At 53.9% G+C, this 24020-nt stretch overlaps 1 protein-coding gene and 1 long non-coding RNA gene across 3 annotated transcripts; one reads left to right on the forward strand and one right to left on the reverse strand.

Annotated features, from left to right (window-relative positions):
- The first annotated feature begins 5551 nt into the window (after nt 1-5551).
- Nucleotides 5552-11053, forward strand: LOC138923431 (uncharacterized). 2 transcript variants are annotated; one of them, XR_011437025.1, is made up of 3 exons: nt 5552-6471; nt 6890-7065; nt 7341-11053. It is a non-coding gene; the product is annotated as an uncharacterized lncRNA (long non-coding RNA). The 2 variants fall into 2 exon arrangements; XR_011437024.1 differs by lacking the exon at nt 5552-6471 and having other exon boundaries at nt 6619-7065.
- Nucleotides 11054-11984: 931 nt separating this feature from the next.
- Nucleotides 11985-21203, reverse strand: LOC102147367 (ral guanine nucleotide dissociation stimulator). The gene is made up of 15 exons (XM_023635158.2): nt 21011-21203; nt 20499-20609; nt 19436-19629; nt 18727-18834; nt 17872-18062; nt 17452-17729; nt 16449-16664; nt 16000-16046; nt 15402-15471; nt 14555-14623; nt 14038-14112; nt 13419-13451; nt 12919-13040; nt 12622-12713; nt 11985-12288 (listed from the first exon to the last, which is right to left on the reverse strand). Exons 1-15 carry the CDS (start codon nt 21146-21148, stop codon nt 12227-12229), a joined length of 1806 nt encoding a protein of 601 aa, XP_023490926.1. The 5' UTR covers nt 21149-21203; the 3' UTR covers nt 11985-12226.
- Nucleotides 21204-24020: the final 2817 nt, after the last annotated feature.

Genomic DNA, 24020 nt, shown 5'->3' on the forward strand with positions numbered 1-24020 from the left:
GGTGTTTTCTCAGGCAGAGCCACAACCACTAAGCTGGGCGTGTCTGTCAAACTAGCACGTGCCTGTCCCTAGCACACGTCCTGCCCAGGACAGTGGCTGCCTTTCGACACTCTGCCGGAAGAGGGAACATTTTCCCGGTTTCTCTTGCACACAGATTAGGACCTTGTTTTCTGATTCAGTCTCCGCAATGGCTTCAGCTCTAAGTGGGGAAAATACCGTCAAAAGCTCAAAACGTGCACATAGAGAGGACGAGGCCAGAGGAAGGTCCTGTGGACATGGACCATGGGCAGGCAGGACTCTTCCTTCTCGGGCCCACTAGGGGCTCCCTGTTCACCTCTGACCTAGACTGGATCCCCCTGGGCTTCTGGTCCCTGACTCCGAATACCATTTCCTGCTTGTTGCCTATCCAAGGGGAAAGCTGTGGGATGCAGCTTTTAGGGCCTCAGCCAGGTCTCCCTCCATAAACCTAGTGCTACCTGTGAGCTAGGATTTTCAGCATCTCTGCACTTTTGCATACAATTGTATCTTGGGGCAGAAATTCCCTAGATGCCCCCAGCCTTTCTAATCATCATCCTGACCAGTAATGACCCTACAGTCCTCCTGCTGCCGAGGGTGACTTCTGCGCCTGTGTGCTTCCCAGGCCCGTGGTGTCGGACAGTCCCAAATTTACACAATCTGGAGTATTTTTAGTGATTTTCCTAAAGTCGTTGCTGTGCCTGAGCCCAGCAAGTGTGTAGCCCCTCGGCTGGCTGTGTTCTTTTCCACAGTCTTGTGCTGTGGTTCTGTCATGGGGATGTGTGCCTTTCCTGTTGGGAGCTTTGAAAGAGGAGGCCTAAGAAGGGTGTGAGTTGGGGGTCTTGCGGGGAATGTCAGCAACCTGATGATCTGTGGATGTGCGTGGACACAGCCTTACCAAGGGAAATGCTGAAATGCTTCCCATCTGGGTGCTAAACAGACACTGCTCTGAGCTCAACAGGAGCACCGGGTCCAGAAGCAGGAGCGAAAGCGTGACCACCCACCCTTTGCAATGTCGTCCCTTGGAAAGAGCCTGAAAGACAAGGGCAGGGTGAAGCGCTTGGCACTTCTGAGTTATCCCCTCCTTCCTGGTGTCACTCAGACACAGGCAGGCTGGGCTCTGCCAGGGAGGCCGTCTCAGCACAGCGGGAAGCTGAGGATCAATCCTGGTCCCCGGCAGCCCAGGTCTTTGCTGATGCGGCACAGCCACCCAGCAAAGAGACTTGCCAGAGGAAGGTGGGGAAGGCTGTCCAGTCCCTCGGAGGAGAAAGAGTCGTGGCAGGTCCCAGGGCTAGCCCAGGGCTGGGATGAAGGCATGGGTGTCCCAAGAGAGTCTCCTCCGGGACTGGGGTGCTTTTGAGAGCCGACCCGGCAGGTAGCAATATTTAGTTTGTTGTGGGAGTACAGCTGTGGACACAGGAGGCACCATTCATCCCATCTTTGGGTTTCCAAATTGGAAGTAGGTTGTGGAAGTCCACGAGGAAAGAAATTAGCAAATCTGGATGAAATGTTTCTTGTTCAAGGCACACAGAAGTTACCAAAACTGGCTTCCTAGCAGCTGACTTAGGGGAAGAGAAAGTAACAATGTGAGTCCCTTGAAATGCCTCAGGTGAATATGGTCTTGGCAGGAAATGCTCAAAATGTTTGAGGAACTGCTAAGTTGGGTGCCATTTAAACTATTCCAGGTCTAAGGTGGGGACGGATGCTTGCATCTTGGCTTCCACTGCAAGCGAAAACAAGGCCACGTTGGGATTCAACTCAGTCTTTCCAAAGTGGTCGATGAGATGGCGTTTGTACTCCTCACTCACGGACCTCGAGAACATCTTGCCGTGTGGTCCATGCACAGATGCATCTTCCATTTATGGGAGCTAACAAAAAATCTGTCCAGTTGACAGCCATACCATCCAGCCTAATGCTGTCTCCCCCTACTCACAGTGCCCTGAACACCTGTCTTGCTGATTTGGACACGATTTGCCTCATCACAGTGAGAGAGCCATGCCAGGGGGTTCTAGAGCCCCGAGAACCATGTTCACACCCCCTCTATCTGCCAAGAAAGGAGCATCTCTGGACGGGTAACCTGAGTCCAGAACCCTGCCTTTCCCTAGGCTTGGTTTAGGATTTGTCCCTGAATGGCATGACTCGCCCATTCTCCCGAATGCTGCCCCCTGGCTTAGGTGTGTCTGGAAGAATTACCAGCATAGACTGGCCTTTCTTTCACCCTTGAGGAGACCAACGAGGACGCCCCTCTACTCGCCAAGCTGCCCCTGGGTTTCGATGTCTACCAGGCCTGTCCCTGTGATGCCAAGACCTTGGAGAGCACACTGTTCTGGCTCTCTGGAGGGAATCGGACTCTCCCTAACTACAAGCACCCGACTACAGCAAATCCGTGGCCACTGTTACAGGAACAACTTCAGCACTGTCAGCTGAGGTCGGAACCCTTCTGGAGCTCTCCAGAAGCCCCCAGGTAAGAGGGTCTGAATGCTGGAGAGAGAGATTCTGGTCTTCCCCCATGCCTTTCTCTCAGCCAATCACAGGGAAAGGCAGAGCTCTACATAAGTCCTCCCAGGGACATCCTCCCATGGGGAGATTGTTAACTGGGTTGGGAAGGAAGACCACGGTGAAGGAGAAGTGCCGTTGAAACATTGAGACTCAGCCCAGACTCATGCTCAAGGCCAAGGCATCCACCCTACAGCTCCTGGGAATATTGGCTGAGGACAGCTCACAGCTCTGTCCCTCACAGGACATTCCCACAGTGTAGGGAAGCGCCTAATCCGAGGATGCAGCCCTCTTCAGGGACAGCCAGGGGCCCATGTCTGGCAGATAAGAGAGTAAGAAGCCTGGTTCCCTTGTCTCAATTTGGGACAACACCAAAGGGCAGTCCCAGCTCCAGAGATCCCTGAGGGTTGGATGAGACCCAGTGGCAGCAGGCTTGGGCTTCAGCTTCTCCTGTGACCATCTCTGCTTTGCTACCTTCCCATAGGGATATCTCTCCAGAACACTTCCATACACTTTCCACATGCAATACTCCCCATCAGACTCAGAGTCTCTTGGCAGGGCCCTGATATGTGACAAGCAGCCATCAGCAGACACGACTTCTGACCATAGCAACATGAGATTCAGGAAATTCTGCTTTGGGAGAATCACCTTTTAGACAATCTGAGAGGGTAGGTCATCGTAATCTTCAGGACAACCTTAGGTAATGCTCTGGTAAGAAATTAAATGCAATGATTAAGAAATCCATGACTCAAGATGTATTTCTCCTCAGATTTACATCAAACATTGGTCGCCGGGGTGAAGGGAACCCTGCTTCCCAAGTCTCGTTGGGCAAGGCTGATGGAGACCCCATGACCTTGTTGCTACACCATCTGAAACTCACACCTTCTTCCATTGCCACTGAAGGACACAAAGAGCACCTGGGGCCTTACACACCCTCCTTTCTCCTTTGGCCTAAAAGTGATGCCTTGGGCAGAAGTAGCCACACATCCATTCGAAAACCAAGAGGGCTAGGAAACCTAGTCTTCTGTGTGCCAGAATGAAAGGAGAACTGGATGCAGTCTGCCACGCTCTTTCTCTACACCAAAGCAGACAGTCGCTCTCCCCGTCACATACAGTGTTCCCTCGCCCTGTTTCCCCAGGAGGACATCCGAAGACCCACTGAACTCAGGATCTCTAGAAGATCCTTAGGCTAACAGATCCAAGTGTTCAGTGGCCACACATGACAAACACTACAGAACTTTCAGGGTTGGATCAGAGTATCCCCTAAAGAAACTATCACCATCGATTGCAGTCAGCATCCCCCAGAAATGCTGGGGAGGGGGAGAACATGATTTCCCTAGTTGTCGCGTCATAATATTCCAAATGGTAAGTTTTCTGCCAAAAGTCCCAGGGCATACAAAGAGACAAAGAAGGATGGCTCCTACCTAGGAAAAATCTAAGAACACATGGGGTCCCTGAGGAAGCCCTCAGGGGCGAGCACACAAAGCTTTCTCTAGTTGCTGTTCACATTCCTGTGTCGAGCCTCTGTCTTCCTAAGTAGCAATATGCTGAAAACCTCTGTTTCAGGGTCAAGACAGAGTCAGAGGCCGTGGATGCCGGAAATGGATTTGTCTCTTTTCTTCTGTCTTTGTCCAGGACTGTACCTACTGCCTCATCTCGATTTACAGGGAAAACCTGGGAAACCTACCCAAACAAGTGTGTTTTGGTTCCTGCAGGCAGAATACGGAAAATACTGCAGTTATTTTGGGTGACGAAACTCAACTTCGTGGAGCCACTTTCCACCTCAAGGTGAATTTTGCTTAGAAAAAATTAAACATAGAGTTATCAATGATCTAGCATGTTCATTTGAGATTTTCTGGCATGGAGGGCTGTGGCATCTGATCCGAAGGTCCGACTGTGGACCACATTTCCCAAAGGCCAAGGGGCAGAGACACGCAGCTTCTCTGTTTCCAGTAAAAAAGACTCCATTTCCCAGCAGGCAGCGGGCGGGAGGGGCGCGGCTCCAGGCGTTTGTGAGCAGGCAGTTGGCCAGCCTGGGCTCCGCCCCCACGGGTCGTCCTGTTGGCCACGCCTCCTCACACACTCTGCTCCCGAGCTGGCACAGCCTCTCCGCTCACACTGCTCCTCGCGCTCCTGCTGTCTCCCCACTCAGGGCTCGACTGCCCCGCCCCCTATGTGGCCACGCCCCCTGCTCGCCACGCCCCCCTCGCCCCGCCTCCCCGCTCTGCCTGTCACTCAGAGTTATGCTCTCTGGCCTTCCCCTGTGAGGCTGCAGGCTGCAGCCCCGGCTCCTCTGTCTCCGCGCCTCCCCGCTCGCCACGCCTCCTCACTCGCTCCGCCCCCCGCCCCTGAGCCAATGGGGAAGCCCCAGACATCCGCGTCAGGCGTGGCGGTGCCACCGTGTGGAGCCGGTGAAAGGGGCTGCAGGTTCAGACCGGCGTGAGGGGCGTGCCTGACGCGGAGAGCCGGCAAGCTGGGGCCTCGCGGGCGTCCGCGACGATCCGGTTCCCCTCAGCCCAGTGCGCGCGGGGCTGTCCCGTCCAGGCCTCGTCCCTTCTGGGCGGGAGCGGCCGGTCCAACGCGCGCCGCGTCGGGCGCTCGGCCGGCGGAGGACGGTCTGTGCCGCCCTGGCCCGCGACGCCGGGGTCCGGGCGTCGCTTCCGCGGGGAGCCCGGGCGGGAGCGCTTTGACGGGGCTCCGCGGAGACGAGGAGGCCCTCGGAGGACGGCGGTCAGGGCCGCGGCGGGGCGGGAGGGCCGCTCCGAGGGGAGACGCGCCCTGAGCCCGGGCACGGGTCCCGGACAGCCTTCCGGGCGGCGGCGCGGCCCTGGCCCGCCGTGTCCGCTGAGGCCTGCGGGGCGCTGTCCTCGAGGGCCGGGGCGCGGGGCTCGCGGGCTGCACAGGGCTCCTCGGGGCCTCCGTCCCCTCCGTCCCCTCCGTCCCCGCTCCCCAGCGATGGCGGGGCCGTCCTGGCGGCTGTCTGAGGCTCAGAGAGGCAGCCTGCTGAGCTCCCCGCTCTCAGGGGCTCGAGGGAGGGACAGCCGGCTGAGTCCGGGCGGAGGGAGCGGGAGGCCGCCTGCTTCTCTCCCTACCTCCCCGCGACTCACCTGGTTGTGTCTCGCCTGGTGTGGACGCCTCCCGCCTCCCCACAGCTCCCTGTCCTGGAACGACCTGGACGCCCTGCTTGGCTGTGGGAGGGCGGCGGGTTGGGGGACGGTCGAAGAGCCTCCTGAGTTCTTGTTCTTGTTCTCTGTTTTTCTGGGATCGCCTGTCAAGGCTGAAATTTGCAAGCGTCGGAGGAAACACAGGGCAGCATTTCTTTGTAGGAGTTCAGAGCGACAGCCCCTTGCTTTTGAGGCCATGCTGAGCAGGATGGTTTGGGGAAGGAGTTGGTCTATGATCATAAAGCAGTTGCAGAGGGAAGCAGAGGTATTTCCTGTCACCATTGGGTCCTGCTGGTGTTTATGCTGTTGCAACTGGCGTGTCGTGATTGGCATTAAGTTTCTGAGTAGATGAGGCAATGTTCCTCTGCTCCCTGGAGAAGGGAAGGTGTCTCGGGAGGTCGCTTAAAGGCTTTCTCTGCAGAAAGGGCCGCAGGTGGTGTTCTCTGCCTCCTGACGGTGCCGCTCAGATTCTGGGTCGGCACAGTGACCAAACTTTTGGACTTAATAACAGGTCACCATGTGAAGCACTCCTGTCACTTCAGCGCTAGCATCTGCGTGAACAATCTGCACGGATATTTACAGGGTAAGGGCTTGCTGTTGTGTTCAGTGCTGCAGCAGTTGTTAAGCTGATGAGATGATGCAGGGCTGTGTCAAGCGTAGAACCTGGCTGACAGCAAGTAAGAAAGGGCCCAGGAGGGGCCATCTGACCTTCGTAGAGGCGTGACTTCCAACACGATGACTCGTCCACGGAAGAAGGTGGATCGGTGCTCTCAGGCTGTTCTGTGATGACATCCAGGTGAGCACAGCATTTTCACAAGTGCTGAGGGGACGTGTGATGGTGTGAGGGAGCCTTTTTATTGGCAGTTACTTTGGGGGCATCGCTAGGGAAAATAAGTTAGAGAGAATGTAGTAACACCAAGCCCTGCCAGTACAGACTGATTCTGGAAGGAAACTCGGGAATCAAACTTCTTTCTCTGTTCTGTCTTTTCCAGTGTCTGTGCTTCATCACGGGGCCTTCATTCCTCAATAGTATTTCCGTCTTTCATGGTTTATTCTTTGTCTCCCATTTTGGGAATGTCTGTTTATCCTCCTTCAATAGTTTGTTTTTGCAGTCATTAAAAACATCTTTTTTTTCCCAGCAATTGATGTATGGTAGGCACTAAATCTTATTCTGGATATTAAGTAATGACTAAGACACTGTTTATTCTCACAAGGCACTCATTGGCTAAACATGATGGGAGATGTAAAAAAATGTAATATCCGGAGGTGACATTGAATTCTGGTGAAGTCTATCCAAAGAAGTTGACTCTTCAGTGAGAGTCTAGTGAAAGCTTCACAGACAAGCTTGTGACTGCGCTCAGCCTTGAACAAGGTGTTGGAATTCTCCCAGGTAATCGAGAGGTGGGAGCACTCTCTCCAGGATGAGCCGGGAGAGGAGGACATTTAGGGGGTAATTAGACTGGAAGGTATGTGTATAAAATTGCAATACGACATTGTAATTGTGATGCAGATTATTCCTATCTGACCAATCCTGCATAGCAGAGGGTGGGAAATGAGCCTGGTCAGAGAGAACACAGTCAGGTTAAGAAAGAAACTTATATATATATATATTTTTTTTTATAAATTTTTTTTAAAGATTTTATTTTTTCCTTTTTCTCCCCAAAGCCCCCCAGTACATAGGTGTCTATTCTTCGTTGTGGGTCCTTCTAGTTGTGGCATGTGGGACGCTGCCTCAGCGTGGTTTGATGAGCAGTGCCATGTCTGCGCCCAGGATTCGAACCAACGAAACACTGGGACGCCTGCAGCGGAGCGCACGAACTTAACCACTCAGCCACGGGGCCAGCCCCAAGAGCCTTATATTTTGGCCACAGGATTGTGGTTTGATTCTGAAATTAGTGGACGGTAAGTGCAGGTTTTCTGCGAGGGGACAGCTGTGATCAGGTCTGCTCTGTGGAAAAGTTACCCAGGTCAATGTGAGGAACAGACTGTTGCTGCTTTCAAAGTGTGAGAGAGACTGAGGGATGGAAACAGCACGGGAACCCTGGGAGTGGAAGGAGAGGAGCGGGTCTCTGAGGGGTGTAAAATAATGTATCCCAAAATTCCGATTAATTTTTCCATTAAGTAGTGAATTTTTACTAGAAACAATGCCAGAAATGTTATATTCATTATTTAAATCTCCCAGAAACTATGAATTTGGTATCATTATCCTATTTCATGAAGAATGTGACTGTAGTGACAGTGCTTGTGCAGGGCACATAATGGAGTCTGGAGACATGTTCAGAACTCATGGTTTCCAGGTATTTTGCATTTCGCTAGTACTCTGATTTTTAATTCACTTTATTTTTTGAACAGTTGTACAGTTACAAAAACTTGCTGTGATAGTACAGAGAGTTTCCCTCAGCTCCGTTCGCAGTTTCTGCTCTTATGAACACATCCTGTCTGCTATCCTACACTACATTTAGTCCTTTCTGCCTAGCCTCCCCCGGCTGTGACAGGTTCTCGGGCTTTCCTTGTTTTTGAAGAACTTGGTAGTTTTAGGGGAGTAATGGTCAGGTGTTTCGTAAAATGTTCTCCAACAGAATTTGTCTGTTTTATTCTCATGATTAGATTGGGATTATGGATTTGGGGCAAGAAGATCAGAGAGGTAAATTGTCATTTTCATCTCATCATTTCAAGGGTCCATGCTCTCCCTGTGACTTCCCCCCATTGATGTTGATGTTGGTCACCTGGCTGAGGCAGCGTTTGTCAGATGTCTCCCCTGCGCAGTCACTCTGTCCCCTCTGTCCACACCGTGCCCTTTGTAGGGACTTTTGTCTGTGCAGCCCGTGCCTAAGAAGTGGAGAGTTAGCCTCGACCTCCTTTAGAGCAGAATGTCCGAGTGAATCATTGGTATTCTCCCGCACAGGAGATTTGTGTCTTTTCATTTCCTTATTATTCAGTTATTTACATTGGTACAGTCATTGATATTCATACATTCTCCGGGTTATAATCCAACAACTTTATTTATTTTGTTGCTCAGGTTGTTCCAGCTTTGGCGATTGAGAGCTCCTTCAGTTAGCCGATGTGTCCCTTTGGCGTCCCCCCAGCATTCTTGGCTTTTTTGAGTAGCATTTCATGACTTTCTTATGTTGAATGACACTTTAGTCTCATTTTCTTACATTTCCTTCCCGAATCCTAGAATTGGTTATTTCTATAAGGAACCCTGTTTCCTTTTGTTGGACTGTGGTATTAGAATTAAGACCTGGGTACCAGGTGTGTTTGCAGCTGTCAGGGCATTAGGTTCTTTCAGCGGACATAGCAGGGAAATATATCTGTGTGTAGTAGCCTGTGTGTATTCAAACACCTATAAATATATCTATACATAGCTTTCTGTGTCTATGTTCAGCTAAAGTAAGTTCACACTGATGTCTCCAACTCTATCACCACGTGGATCACTCTAGCCTCTTCTCCTTGCTTATCTGTAAACTCCTACTCCAAATAATAACCTTGTGCCCACTGTTCACTATCCATTTACTTATCTGCTCATTTTCAGTCCACATGGATAGAAGTATCAGCATTGTTAACAATACCCCCTGGGTCACAACTTTATCAGCTACAATACAATGTGTCTGCACAGTTTCTTTCATCTTCAGTTTTACAGACTCGACTCACTTCCCAAATTACATATTTCTGCACCTTTTCACCCACTCCCTTCATTCAGACTGTTTCATACATTTGTAATACAGTTAGATTTTTTCCACAGTTTTCATTCACTTCTGGGATTTTCTTGGACACCTACGTGGCTTTTTGCTTGCACACATTGTTTCACTCTCTGTGCTGTAAAATTCAAAGTTTTGATAACTATCTAAGGTTTTGTCCATATTTACAGTATTATGCAGAAGAGTTTCACTGCACTAAAAAATCCCTTGTGCTTTATCCATTCGACTCTCCTTCCTCTTCCATGAAGACCGTGCTACTACTGACATTTTATTGTCTCTATACATTTGCCATTCCTAGAATGACATAAAATTGGTGTTCTACAATAGACTCTTCAGATCGCTTCTTTCACTTAGAAATAAGCGTTAAAATTCATTCATGTCTTTTTGTGACTTAATGCTTTGTTTCCTTTTATCACTAAATAATAATAATCCATTTTATAGCCGTACCCCGGTTCTTTCTCCACTCACCTATTGAAGAACATCTTGGTCGTTTCCAGTGCTTAGAAAGTATAAATAAAGCTACTATCTATATTAGCCCACAGGTGTTTTGTAAACCTATTTCCAAATTACTTGGGTAAATACCTAAGAATGCAGTTGCTGGATTGTGTGGTAAGACTATGCTCATCTTTGTAAGAAACTGCCAAACTGTCTTCTGATATGGCTGTACCATTTTGCTTTCCAGATCGCAATGAATGAGAGTTTGTTTTGCCCCACATCCTCACGTGCAGTTGGTATTGTCAGTTTCCTGCATTTATCAGTTCTAATAGGTGTGTAGAAGTGTCTCATTGAGGTTTTATTTGAAATTCCCGAATGACCTGTGGCAGTGGTCGTCTGTCCTCAGGCTCGTGTGCCATCTGTATGTCTTCTTTGGTGAGGGATATATTCAGGTCTTTTGCCCATTTTTCAATAAGGTTGTTTATTTTTTTGTTGTGGTTGACTTTTAAGAATTCTTTACATATATCTTGGACATATTTTCTTTATCATATATCTGTTTTGCGAATATCGTCTGCCAGTCTGTAATTTGTCCTTTGACTCATCGATTTTGCCTTCCACAAGCAGGAGTTTTTAATTTAATAAAGTCTAACCTGGGGCCAGCCCGCTGGCACAGTGGTGAAGTTCACGCACTCCACTTCGGCAGCCTGGGGTTCACAGGTTCGGATCCTGGGTGTAGACCTACACACAGCTTGTCAAGCCATGCCGTGACAGCATCCCACAGGCCAAATAGAGGAAAATCGGCACAGATGTTAGCTCAGGGTCAACCTTCCTTACCAAAATAATAAATAAAGTCTAACATCAGTTTTTTTTCATAGATTACATTTTCAGTTTGTATCTTAATAACATAATTCCAGATTCGAGTCCACTTAGAGTTTGTTGCATAATCTTTTGAGAAGTTGTATTGTTTTGCATTACATTTAGGTCTCTGTTCCATTTTCTAAAAGTTTGTGAAAGTGTAAATTCTATATCTGTGTTCATTTTTGTAAGAGCTTTAATGAGATGCGATTGATAGAGAAAGAACCTGACATATCTAATGTGTACTATCTGATGACTTCTCCCCCATACCAACTAACAGATATGTGTAAATTTCTCCTTTAGCCTGAGACAGGGTGGATCACATTGATTTGATTTTGGAATGCTGATACAACCTTGCATACCTGAATAAATTTCCTCTTTGTCCTGGTGTATGATTGTTTTACATTGTTGGCTTCAGTTTTCTAATATTTGTAGAAGACGGTAACTGCTCATTTCTGAGACTTGCTGTTCTCAAGTTTTCCCTACTTTTAAACTCTAGTTTTGCTTTTAGGGTACTGCTGGCCTCATAAGATAAGTTGGAAAGTGTTGTCTCTGGTGATATTTTCTGGAACAGATTGTTGGGAGCACTAGGTTTCTGGAGGGAGACCTGGCTGAGGCCCTAAAAGCTGCATCCCACAGCTTTCCCCTTGGATAGACAACAAGCAGGAAATGGTATTCGGAGTCAGGGACCAGAAGCCCAGGGGGATCCAGTCTAGGTCAGAGGTGAACAGGGAGCCCCTAGTGGGCCCGAGAAGGAAGAGTCCTGCCTGCCCATGGTCCATGTCCACACGACCTTCCTCTGGCCTCGTCCTCTCTATGTGCACGTTTTGAGCTTTTGACGGTATTTTCCCCCACTTAGAGCTGAAGCCATTGCGGAGACTGAATGAGAAAACAAGGTCCTAATCTGTGTGCAAGAGAAACCGGGGAAATGTTCCCTCTTCCGGCAGAGTGTCGAAAGGCAGCCACTGTCCTGGGCAGGACGTGTGCTAGGGACAGGCACGTGCTAGTTTGACAGACACGCCCAGCTTAGTGGTTGTGGCTCTGGCTGAGAAAACGCCTCCAACCGCTTAGTCCCAAGAGGTCGGAGGGGCCATCTCTGCTCCTGGACAGGGTGAACCACACTGCAATGATCCTGTCCTCGGCGGGAGGGGGACTTGGGCATGAACTTCAGTAGCCAGGGAAGGGACTGGCCCTTCTCCCTTCTCCACATAAACTGAGCCGCTCACTCTGGGAGATTTCTAAATTCGAGGAGGAATGTGAGTTTCTGGATCTGGTTTCCATGAGCGCTGCGAGCAAAAGACTCACACCTCCACTCCCAGGATTAGAAAGAAGCAACAATTTAATATAATACTCAAACGGAGCAATTACCATTGACAACAAAATATGGCCCCGCCAAATAGGGAAATCGGTGCTGGGCAAGAGGGGGGAGGGAGAAGAGGGATTGGTGCCTTCCCTCGTGGCCAACAGGGCACCCCAAGAAATGGATCACAAAGTTCTCCTCATCAGAATCAGGGGAGGTGGCCCTGTGCACCTTGAGTGTCAACGCTGTGTCCCCGCTGTAGCTCAGCTGGACTCAGGAGGGTCATCGACCACCAACACTGGGCCCTTGGTTGAGGGTCTGGTGTCTGGAGAAAGAGAGGCATTTCCTGAGCAGCCTGCCCTGGAACCACAGTGCACACCCCATCCCGGCCCCCACTGCGCTCTGTGCTCCAGCCTGTGCTCAGTGCTCAGTCAGCCAAGAGCACCCCATCTGTCCCTGACACAGGGGCTGATATTTAGCGTCACCCATTTCACAGAGGAGGAAACCAGTCCCAGGAACGTGAGTGCAACCGCCCAGGACGGGACTGCTCAGCAGTGGAGCTGGAGCCCTGGGCCAGCTGTCTGCCTCCCCAGGCCCACGCTCAGCCTGAATGTTTCCTGAGCCCGTGGATTCAGCCACTGCCGGTCTGGACACTCACTCTGCCCTGAGCGGTTCTTCTTGTGTTTGAAGAAGAGTCGAATTTTTCTGACCCAGTGGTATCGGGGCTCCAGCTGGCAGGACAGGCTGTAGCTACAGGACAGAGCAGAGCTGGGAGCTCTCAGGAGCCACACATCACATGTGCGTCCTGGAGCCTGCCAGCAGCTGGAGTCGAAGTGCCCCAGGGGTCGCCATGCAATCAGATCAGGGGATGACCATGGAGAAACGGCCATGGGCTCTGGAGCTGGTCAGCAGAGAGAGGCTGCCCTGCCCTCCCCCAACTCCTGACCCGACTCACCTCGCCTCCTTGCTCAGGGGCTCCACGGCCTGGAACCAGGCCCCAAAGTGCTCGTCGGGCTGCACGGTGTACAGATTTGCAGCCTCCTGGAGCAGCTCGATCTCCTCCGTCAGTTTGAATTGCTAGGAGAGAGCAAGCACAGGATGCCCACAGGGCCTGAGTGGGGGACCCTGCAGGGCTCGTGGAGGGGCTGAGGAAGGGGGCAAGGGGCCAGTCTGGGGCCTTTGCCCACTTGGGAACCCTCCCTCCCTGCGATTCCAGTCAGGGCTTGCCTGCTCTCACACTTGGCCCCAAATAGCTCCTCCTCCAGGAAGGAGTCTTTGATGCCAGCCCTTCCCCCACCCGCCAATGCCATAGGATCCCTAGCTCTGTATATCGAACTTTGCAAATAAGTGTTCCACCCTGGGGATTGGGCCAGAGGGGGTCCTGCCCACTGCGGGGGGCGGGGTCTCTGATTTCCACACCCCCACCCTCCCCACCAGGAGGCCGCAGCCGCTTACCTCATTCCATTTCCGACAGTTGAGCACATTGCCCTGGAAGGCAGACAGCCGCAGTCCATCAGAAACAGCCCCCTTGGGTCAGCACTAGCCCCCGTCCACACCTCTTGCAATGCTGCACTACTGCCAGTGGGCAGGCCCATCCAGAGCCCGGACTTGGACCTGGGCCAGTCTCTGGGCTCCAGAGCAGGGGGCACAGAGCAACTGAGGCAAGAGACCTTGTAACCCAACCCTCTCTGATGACACGTGGGGAGACTGAGGCCTCAGGCAGGAAGGGACAGCTCAGCTGCTGATGTGCTTCCTGACTGGGAGGGGCCCGACTTCCCTTCCTTCACTGGCGGGGCCAGAGGGAGACGCTGAGTCCAGCTCAGACACCACATCCTGTGGTCACACAGTCAGGCAGCTCTGAGCCTCAGCAGCCCAGGGAACCTGGACGGTGGCTTATGCAGAGCCTGCATCACCCACTGGGGAGATGGGCCTGACACCCCAACTCCCACACGAGACTGGAGGCCCTGCTGAGAGGACCTTTGCCAAATGCAGAGAGCTCAGGGCTCAGGACAGGACTCTCTCCTCCCCGCCCTCAGGAGCCTGAGCCCCCGGACCCACCTCCAGGCTCACTCACCTCCACATAATCCTCCATCGTAGCGTCCAGCAGCTCCAGGGAACGGAAGAACGTCACCAGGGAGGGGACGACACCCTGTGCCGCCATCGGGATGGGCATGGTGATGAGCTCCCGCTCTCAGGTGCCCCCATGAACCTTCCTCTGAAACCCCTCAGCCCAGCCTCCTGCCCACCCCACGCTCCCACACAGAGCAGCCTAGGATCCTCGGGACACCCCAACACACACAATTCCCTCCCCCGCTCCCCTCCAGGAACACCAAACTCCATCAGTCAAGTCCCAGGGCTGGCTGTTGGCCCCTCCCAGGGGCAGTGGCTCCTGTCCTTCCCCACCCCAAATCTGCCCTGCTGCCAGCCCTTCCAGGCCTCCTCCTGCTCACTGCCACTGCAGACCCGTCATGCTTGGCAGCGACAGCAGATTCACCTGAGGAGGAAGGCCCCTCTCCTGAGGGAGGCCTCCAGCTGGAGGGGGAGCCCCCTCTCCTCTGACTCCTGGGCCCCTCCCCCACAGTCACCCTCACCTGCTGCCGCTGCCTCTCCTGGGCTCCCTGGCGGGCCCTCTCTGCAGTCTCTAACACGGAGGTCGCCTCCTGTCGGGGCCGAGGACAGGGTCAGTGAGCCCATACTCCCCTCCGCATGTCCCCCAAGGCCCCTGATCTCAGACCCTGGCCATCGGCTGCAGTCCCCTGCTGCCTCTGCTGCTCCCACCTCCAGGGTGCTCTGATTCTAGACCAGTCCCAGCTCCAGGACTCAGTCCTGTGTGACCTTGGGCCTGCCCAGGCCTCCCTGGCCCTCTTTCCTCATCTGAAAAGTGTGAGGAGAACGTCACCTGCTTCCAGGAGTCTCCTGAGGACTCAGAGTCATCTGCGTGTCATCACTGCTCTGCCCTCACCTCTCGAGGAGGAGCCGGCACAAATCTCCTCCCGTTCCTGTCCTCCCTTGGATGGTAGCACCCCGCTGGGAGGCCTGCACCGCTGATCATTTCCCTCCACTTCCCAGAGGAGGAGACGGAGGCCCCCAGAGGGGCAGCGACTAGCTCAAGGACCCACTGGGAGAGGCTGCTCCCCGTGCCAGCTACAGGCCCAATCCCCGCTGCCTTCACCCCAGCCCTGGCTCCAAATCTGACCAAGGCCCCGACCTCTGGACTCCAGGGGTGCGTCCAGACCTCAGCTGAACAGACAGGGAGGGGGAGGGCAGGGTGTCTTGGGGGACCTGGCCTAGTGGCCCCGGCCTGCCCCACCCTCACAGGGCTCTCTGACCCCCAGCCTGGGCCGAGCCTTGCCATAGCCTCACCTCCTAGGATCCCCTCGGAATGTTCCCCTCCCCTCTCCTTCTGGCCTCCTTCCAGATCTCCAGCCTCCAGGTTACCTGCACCAGCAGCTCCCTGCTCACGCGTTTCTCTCTCCTGACCCACTTCTTCCAGGTTCGAGAACTCTCCCTGCGGGGTGGGGAAAGAAAGCAAGCAAGCAAGCAAGAAAAACTGTGGGATGCTTGAAGGCATGTCCCATTTGTTTGAGAACCCAGCAGATCCAAACTGCCTGGGGCCTGGATGAGGGATTTCGCTGGGGTGTTCTGAGCTCCAAGGTCCCCATGGGACTGCGGAGGGGCCTCTCCTCTTGTCCCTTGGGGCCTCCATTCCCAGATGTCCCAAACAGATCTCTTTGGAACAGTGTTGGTTTCAGCTGCATAGAGGCTTCTGTTGCTGCAAAGGAAACACCTGAGAATCTCCACCTGGGCTCAAGCCAGGATCTGGTCTGGAAGGAAATGAATCCCTGGGACGGAACTGCTGGCCTAAGGGCGCTGAGAGACTCAGAGACCCAGCACCCAGGTCAGTCCCTGTGCCCGGCGTTCGCTGTCTCCCAGGTGGTCTCAGCTGACTTTGGGGGACATGCCGGCCCAAATCAGGCTGCCTGGGCCACCTCACCCTCATGGTGCTTGGCTGGAGAGCAGACCACCCACTACCCACCTGGAAACTTGTCCCCAGGTGTCTTGGAGACGGGCAATGGCAGGGCTCTGCAGGGCAGAAAGGATTGTGTGGAGGGAACAGAAGTTCCCGAGGCCTCGGCACTCATGGGGAAGCGAAGAGATGGAGCCGTGAGGGGAAGCCGAAGCTCTGCTGCCTCTGGTTTCTGTCCCCTCATGGACTTCCCCTGTCCTGGAGGAGACACATGTCCAGGGAAGCCAGGGAGGGCACACCTGCCACCGGACGAGTAACACTGCCAGGCACAAGGATTTGTAGCTCAGCACAAGGGAGGAAGTGAGCTTGTCCCCACTGGGACCTCAAGTCAAGGTCAACGTGGCCCTGGCATGAGGGTCAAGGGACAGTCCAGGGACTAAGACCCCAGACTTCAATCCTGAGAGCTGAGAAACAAGAGGCAATTCTCACGCATCCAGACGGGGCGTGCCAAGGCTTACCTCAGCCACCCTGATCCACAGCTCAACCACCCTGGCCCTGTCCTGCGCTGTCATGCTCGCGTCCCCAAGGCAGGTGACGAGGATGCAATTGGCCACGGTGTTGTCGTGCATCACAGTGTCACGGACGGTGGGTGCCAGGTACTCTCGTTCCCTGTTGTCGCGCTCGGACCAGATGGAGCCGAGGCAGTGGGCGGGCACCAACGTCTTGAACAGCTCCTGCAGAAGATTCGGAGTGTCACCCGGTCCTGCCGCAGCCCAGCTCGGCGTCCACAGTCCCCCATAGGCCCAGGCAGGGTGAGATCAGAACTGGAGCTCAGGAAGCAGAGCATGTGGCCTGAGGCTTGTGGGAGTCCCTGGGTTTTGTCTGTGTCCACTGAATGCACCCAGTCCAGGATGACCCCGGACTCAGGACTGTGGGGAAGGGAGGGGACATTTGCTCCCAGCCCCGTCTCACTTCCTCCAAGCTCCAGAAGGCAGCCCACACATGCCCACCAGAAGGGCCATCATCCACCCATCCCAGTGCCCCTCATGTCCCACTCCCCATTCCCATGCACATTCCCCCCGAGGCAGGGACAACCCCCAGCTTTGTTTGACTGTCTCCACTGGAGTCAATACACATCACCTTCCTGATAAGTGCTGAGGCTGTCCGGGCCACCTGCGCAGATGGGGGATCCACCCAAGGACCTGGCAGCACTTCAGTGAGTGCCCATCCCCCACCAAAGGGCCAGACTCTGACCACCTTCCACTTTCTCCCACCTCATTCATCGGCACAGCCACGCTGTACAGCAGGTGCTCTGAGTGTCCGTCTCTACCGTCCCCTGTTCGCTAGGGGACAGCGAAGGCTTGGGGAGAAAGAAAGCTGCCCAGGTCACAGTGTTGATAAGGGAGGGAGCAGGGATTTGGACCCAGATCATCGGAATCCTGAGCAGGGAATGGCAGGTGTGGGGTGGCTCAGGGGACCGGGAAGGCAGGGGCCACCCGCCCCGCGAGCTCCTCTGCTCACCGCAGCCATCCTCGTCAGCTGCTCTGCCACCAGCTGGGGAGGGAAGTCCAAGATGTTCAGCCTCTCCTCCCTCAGCTGGTCCTCGGTGGTCACGGCCCAGGGGAAGCTGGGCTCTGGGGCTGCCTTTACTGGTGGCCCTTGCTCTGGTCCTGGAGTGGCCGACTCAGATGCTGGCTCCAGCTCTACCACACGTGGTGAGACTGGAGGTGCAGCTGGCTCCAGCCCGGGGGATGGCACTGGCTCTGGCTCTGGCAGTGGCAGGAGCTTTGGAGCTGGCTCTGGAGCAGGATAAAGAGAAAGTTTCACCCACACACCTGACAGTTTCTGTGCCTTTCCAAAGATAGGAAGGACTCCACTGCCTCTAAGGGAACGCTAGCCCATGAACCTCAACACAGTCTTCCCAGACTCCAGTCCCCTCACCTTTCCTTTCGGCCTCAATGGCCTTGAGATGCTCCAGGTGGCCTGGCAGAAGGTAGGCATGGCCCTCCACGTGGGAGCCACCAAAGCTGATGTTCAGAGTGGCCAGCTGCAGGGTCCAAGAGGGAAACCGCAGGGGCTCCCTGCAATCCTGCCCTTGGCCCAGCCAGGTTCCCAGCAGGAAATAGATAGCACTGCGTGGAGGCAGATGGGCCAGAGAGTCAGTGGCCTGGCCTTTCCTTAAACACCGGCCTCCCAAGGCACTCTTGATAGCATCTGCGCCTCTGTGCCAGACCCTCCCCCTCCAGAGGAGGGCCCCATCCCATCCCTGAGCCCTGGCTGGCTGTCCTGGCTGTGGCAGGCCTGCTCATCCAGCAGGCTGAACACAGAGTCTGTGAGAGTCTCTTGTTCCCACCGACACTCTCCTCCCCAAGGGTCTGGACACAGCCCACCCAAGCCCTGCATGAATGTGGGCCACTGGAATGAAGACTCCAGCAGATTTCGGAGCAGCTTGCTCACAGACCTCCTACTATGGACCTGGCGGTGGCGCTCACAAGGTGTGGATGTGGAGAAAGGGAGGCAGGAGGGGCTGGGACTCTGCTGGGAATGGGTCTCTAGGGGACAACGCAGCCCAGCCTCCCTTCCAATTCTCAAGGGGCCTGGGACCCATGCACAGCTCTCTTTGAGTCCAGTCCTGCCGGAGTGGAAGCCACCAGAACTCAGCCCTCCCATGGGAATCACAAGATGGGTGAGATGCAGGGTTCTCCCAGGCCTGACCCAGCCACAGCCTCCATCCTCTCCCCGCACCCTGTTTGCTAGAGACAGGAGGCCCTCCTTCTCGACCCAAAGACCACTCACTTTGGGAGGTGGTCTTGTCCTCCAGCATCCCGCACGCAATGGGCCAAGCTGCCTCCATGTGTCCCAAAGGGGATGAGGGCATCGCCCGGGATGGAGGGTAGATGGGACCTGTGAATGATGTCAAGTGTGACTGTGTGACTCTCAGAATAGAGGGGAGGCCCAGGGAGGCTGTCTGCTTCATTCACTGAGTGACACTTAGTGTGTCCAGAAGTCCTGCTCAGAGTAGGTCCTTCATAGACATTGTTGAATGACCTCCAACCAGAACCACCCCAGGTGTCTGAGTGGGCCTGTGGCCCCTGTGTGGCCCTAGAGATGCCTAAGTGGCTACACCAAGGACAAGCACCAGGACCAGCTGGATGGCATCTCAAACTCCTTGACAGGGTGCTCTCCAGGTGCTTTTCCAAACTCAAAAAGCCACAAGCCAGTGAAGGGAGAGGAAGACTACTTTCCGTGGGGGACAGAGAAATAATCACCACCAGCAACCACAGCATGGCCCACCACCCTCTCTGCAGAGCCGGGCACCAGGGCAGCACCTGGAGGGCTGAGCCCATTCATCCCTGGGAGAAGCCTGGCAAGTTCATCCTCTCCCACCCCACGTTTCAGAGGAGCCAACTCAGGCTCAGAGAGATGTGGTGACATTCCCAAGGCAAGACACACAGCTGGCAGTGGGCAGAGTCACCACTGTGCTGAGGAGGAGGTGGGCAGTCACCTGGGAAACAGCTGGTCCAGCACCTGGTGGGCTGTGCTGGAGCCTGAGTAGCTGCAGAGGGAGGTGATGACACTGCAGAGGACTCTGCTGGGGAAGGCTGGCAGCACAGACTCTGAGAGCCTCTGCATCATGCCTGCCTGGAGGGCACGCATCCTGCAGGCCTCAGTGACAGACAGAGTGGACTCATCTTCACTCTGGGTGGGACGAGGAGGGACACAGAGTCAGGGCCACCACTGCGAACCACCAGCGTTATCGAGGTCTGCAGCTGACCCAGGAACTCCTAGCCCCTCCCAGACGTGTGCGACAGGAGAGACAGTGGTCCCAACTCAGCAAGGTTCTGGGCTCTCACAGTACAATCTGACTTTGGTCCTGCGAAGGATTCCACATTGATCTCCCTCGAGGCCATTTGCTCGCCGAGGGACAACAGAGCTCCCTCTGTGCAGAGCACCAGCCCAGTGAATCCTCAACAGACACCCCTCTCTAGAGAGGAGAACAGAGGCTTTGGCATGCCAAGTGGCTTCTCTAGGCCCTGTGGGTCAGAGCTGAGAACCGCCCAAAGTGAGGGCTGAGGGACATCCCCTCTAACTGCCTGAGGCTTCATCAGACCCTGACCTGGAGGGAAATGTTATGTGGCCACCTCACCCCTCCCAGGTCTGGAAACAGTGTACAGGGCAGTGACACGTTATGAGAATCCCTTTGACTTCCAAACACGCTGATGGTTATTTCTTTTACATTAAAGGGAGTTTGGAGACCCTCGTTATCGAGGTTTCATTTTCCAAAAAAGGCAAAATTCAAAGATACTCAGGGCCTATTGGGAAGTGACAACGACATCAACGTTTTCTCTAATCTTCCTAGGAAAATGCAGAGAGTGCCCTCCTACCCTCCTATGCAGCTGGTGGGGAGGAGCGGAAGTCCAGATTCCTTTGGGAATGGGACTGTGGGACACTCATGGGGGACAGCCCTGTTAGGGTCCCAGGAGAACGGCAGTTTGAGGTTGGATTCTGGGCCTGCCCTGGTCATCTCAGGGGCCTGGGTGGGAAGACCCCTCCGTGCCCACTCTCACCTCAGAGCAGCCCTGGTTATTGATGATGGCGCGGTGCAGCTGGTCCCTGTCCAGGGAGATGGAGTACCCGAAGCCATCCGCCAGCTCTTCGACCACCTCCTGCGTGCAGCTCTGCAAAGACAGTGCCCGAGAGCCAGGCCGGGATGTCTCATGCACCTGTCTCGACTTGGCCACAGGAGGAAACCCCAGCAGAGATCAGGTACCGAGCAGCATCTGCCTAGACCTCTAGCCAGGGAGGGAATGAGATGACACCTGGAGGACTCGGGACTAACCTATGGGTAGAGGAGCTTGGTCCCCAGCACCCACTCTCCCATCCTGCTAGCCAACACCTAGGCTGGGAATACGACACACTGCCAGGCTTCCAACACCGAGCAAATGGCTCCTGCCCAGGGTGGGTCCCCGCTCAGCACTGCCGTCCCTCTCTCACACCCCTCCGACACACAAGGAGGCTCAAATTGTTGTGCGGGTGGCATCCAGTTGTGGCCTAACCCGGTTGGCTTTCCCTGTGTTACCTGAGTGCTCCTCCTACCAATTGGACAGAGGCGGTGCCGGTGAGGGCGAAGGCAGTGTCTATAGTGACTGAAAAGTCTCTTTTTCTTGGCTTTCCTGAAGCCAGAGCCTCCACAACTCGGGAGACAGCAGGAGAACATCCTCTTGTCTTCAGTGTCGCCACTCAAGTGGGCTCAATAGGATGCTATGTCTAGAATGTGGGTGCCTGGAGACCAGTGTGCTAAGTTCTGTTGGGTTCTGTCTCTAAGGAAGTGTGGTCACTTCCTCAAGTTTCCCTTACCTGGGCCCCTTCCTTCAATCACACCCACCGAAAACCTCTCTGGGATCTTGGCTGCTCACCCTCCTTGCCCATGTCACCTCCAGAACTGTACACAAATAGCCAGCACAGGACCTTGAGATGGAACCAAGGTTCCAGCTTGAGGACATGCAGCTGAGTTCCGACCTCTTTTTTCCTACAAGCTCTGTGTCCTGGAAATGCCAATGGGCCTCCCAGGGCCTCCTCAATCACCCAACCTGCACGATGGGGGCGAGGCCAGAAATAGCTCCCTCAGGACGTCCTCAGGTGTAGAAGAGACAATAGCGACAACACCTGTGGTCTGGTTTGCATGTGTCTGATGCACACACTTAGAGATGAAAGAATGACAAGAAGGGGTGGGATGTAGTGTGGAGTACCCCTCAAAACAGGACTGGGTTCCAGCTGTGTGACCTTGAGAAAGTCACTGCCCCTCTGGGCCTCATTCCCAGGTCTGCACCTTTAAGAGGTGGAAATTAGGGGAAATTCAGATACTTCCATTCACTGGCATGAAACCTTGCACGGTCTCCTGTTTGACAGAATCAGACCCAAGTGCCTCCTGTCGGCCTATGTGGTGGGCAGCCTCCACCATGGCTCCTGGTGCTCACTGTCTTCTGCTGTGCGTGTCCTTGTGGAACACACAGTGGTCAGGAACTGGCTTCTGAACAGAATGCAGCCAAGGTGATGGGATGGCACGCAACCCAGGGTTAAGAATAAAAAGCCTGGCCCTTCCTTCTTACTCATTTTCTCCAGCCCCCTCCCTCTTTCCCTCCTCCTGTTTCCATCTTTCTGTCTCTCTGCCTCTTAATTCTCTGGAACTGGGGGAGCAAGTGTGCATGCTTTCAGTTGCCCTATGAAGAGGCTCCATAGGAGAGAATGGAGGGAATGATCGGCCAACAGACACGCAGGAACTCAGATTTTCAGTCCAAACAAAACCCATCAACACGCATGTGACTGAACTTGGGACCAAACCCTCCCCAAGTCGAGCCCCAATAGAGACACAGGCCCTGCTTCAGAGAGACCTTGAGGCAGAAGCACCCAGCCGAGCCGTGCCCTCTTCCTGGCACACAGAATTTGTGAGATGTTAAGGATTTGTACTTTTTGGGTGCAACCTCTTGGAGCAATGTCGTCAGAGAGCGATGGCAAAAAGCACAGCTTACCAGTTCCCACCACATGGCCCTGCCGTGCCCCCATCTGCCCTCCACTCCCTTCTCAGGCTCCTTCTCGCCACACCCCCACCCTCCGCCCTTCTCTGGTCACACTCACTTCTTCCTGTGAGTCTCTGCACCAGAGGAGCCTTCTCCCTGACTCTCAAACTGTTCCCAGACACAGGCCGGCGTGCCTCTCATCTGTCACTCTGCTCACAGCAAATGTCACCTCTGTGAGGCCTTTCAGAGCCTCCCAGGCACAGGCTCCACTGTCACAGGTCTCCCACCTGCAAGGGCATCTCATGATGTCCTCCTTCTTGGTCTCATCTGGATAAAGTGAGTCCATGAAGGAGGGCTTTCTGCTTGGCGGACGAGGAGGCAGCTTCTTCTGGTTTCCTCAGGATCATGACTGTCTCTTCTGGGCTGAATGTTTCCCCTCCCAAGTCCATTGTGAAAGGAAATTCTCATTCCCTTGCTTTCAAGGGTCTGGTTTCCCCAAGAACACAGGGAGACTGGCCTCTCCCTGGAATGCGGCACCAGCCCCTACACCCAAAGCCAGAAAATTAGCACCCATCTTGAAACACCACCAGATCCTGAAGTCAGTTCCTGCTGAGGCCTCCCATCCGCTTTGTAATCCCATGGGAACTCCTGAGCTCACCTTTCCCCTAAGACACAGCTCCCAGCCTGCCCTTGGCTTCTTAGAGGAACAGTGGGATTTCCCAGAAGCACTCCCAGCCTCGGCAAGAAATGTTTTGAAATGTTCTCCATGTATTTTCCAGGACATGGGATATGGGGAGAAGTCATTTTGGTTGTGTATGTGCAACAGTTTTGATGCAAATAGCATCTTTTTCAGACAGAGATCAAAGAGTGGGGCTACTGGGTATAACAAGAAAATGGATACACTGAGCCAACGTCTTCATGGTGTGAAGTCATAGGGAGCAAAGAACATGGTTAAGAGCAGAGAATATGGAGCCACAACTTATGTTCAAATTCCAGCTCAATCACTTCCTTGATATTGGTAGAGGGCAAGTTATTCACCTCATCGGTGCCTCACTTTCTTCATCTGTTGTAGGCAAGAATGATAAGCGTACCTAATTTGTGAGAATACGGAGAGTATTAAAGGAGTTAATGATTCAAAACGCTTGCAACATCCAGCACATTGCATGCCCTGTACACATACATTATGAATGAAATGCAAATGTTCTTCTGACGCTATCTGTTTGCTCCAGACGGGAGACTAGGGGCTGGAAGGAGCTAGACAGCACTCCCTGAGACAGCACGTATCGATGAATGAACAACACTGTTGAAGGCATTACCAATGGCACATCCACCTCCCTATGGACATTCCCAAGCACAATCACACCCAAGCATCCCTCCTCTGTCCTGCATCATCTTCTGGGATTCTATCCAGGAATCACGGGGGCTTCTTGAACCCTGGGACCCACACCCACTACAGGTTCTCTTCTGTCTGGCAGCAAACCCCAGGCCTTGTCCTAATGGCTGCAGCCCACAGGCTCTTCACTCTGATCCTTTTCTTCACTTGAGGGAGAAGTGCCATCCCCAGAGCTGGGC

The sequence above is a fragment of the Equus caballus genome, chromosome 3 (genome assembly GCF_041296265.1).
Source record: "Equus caballus isolate H_3958 breed thoroughbred chromosome 3, TB-T2T, whole genome shotgun sequence".
Taxonomy (NCBI): Eukaryota; Metazoa; Chordata; class Mammalia; order Perissodactyla; family Equidae; genus Equus; species Equus caballus.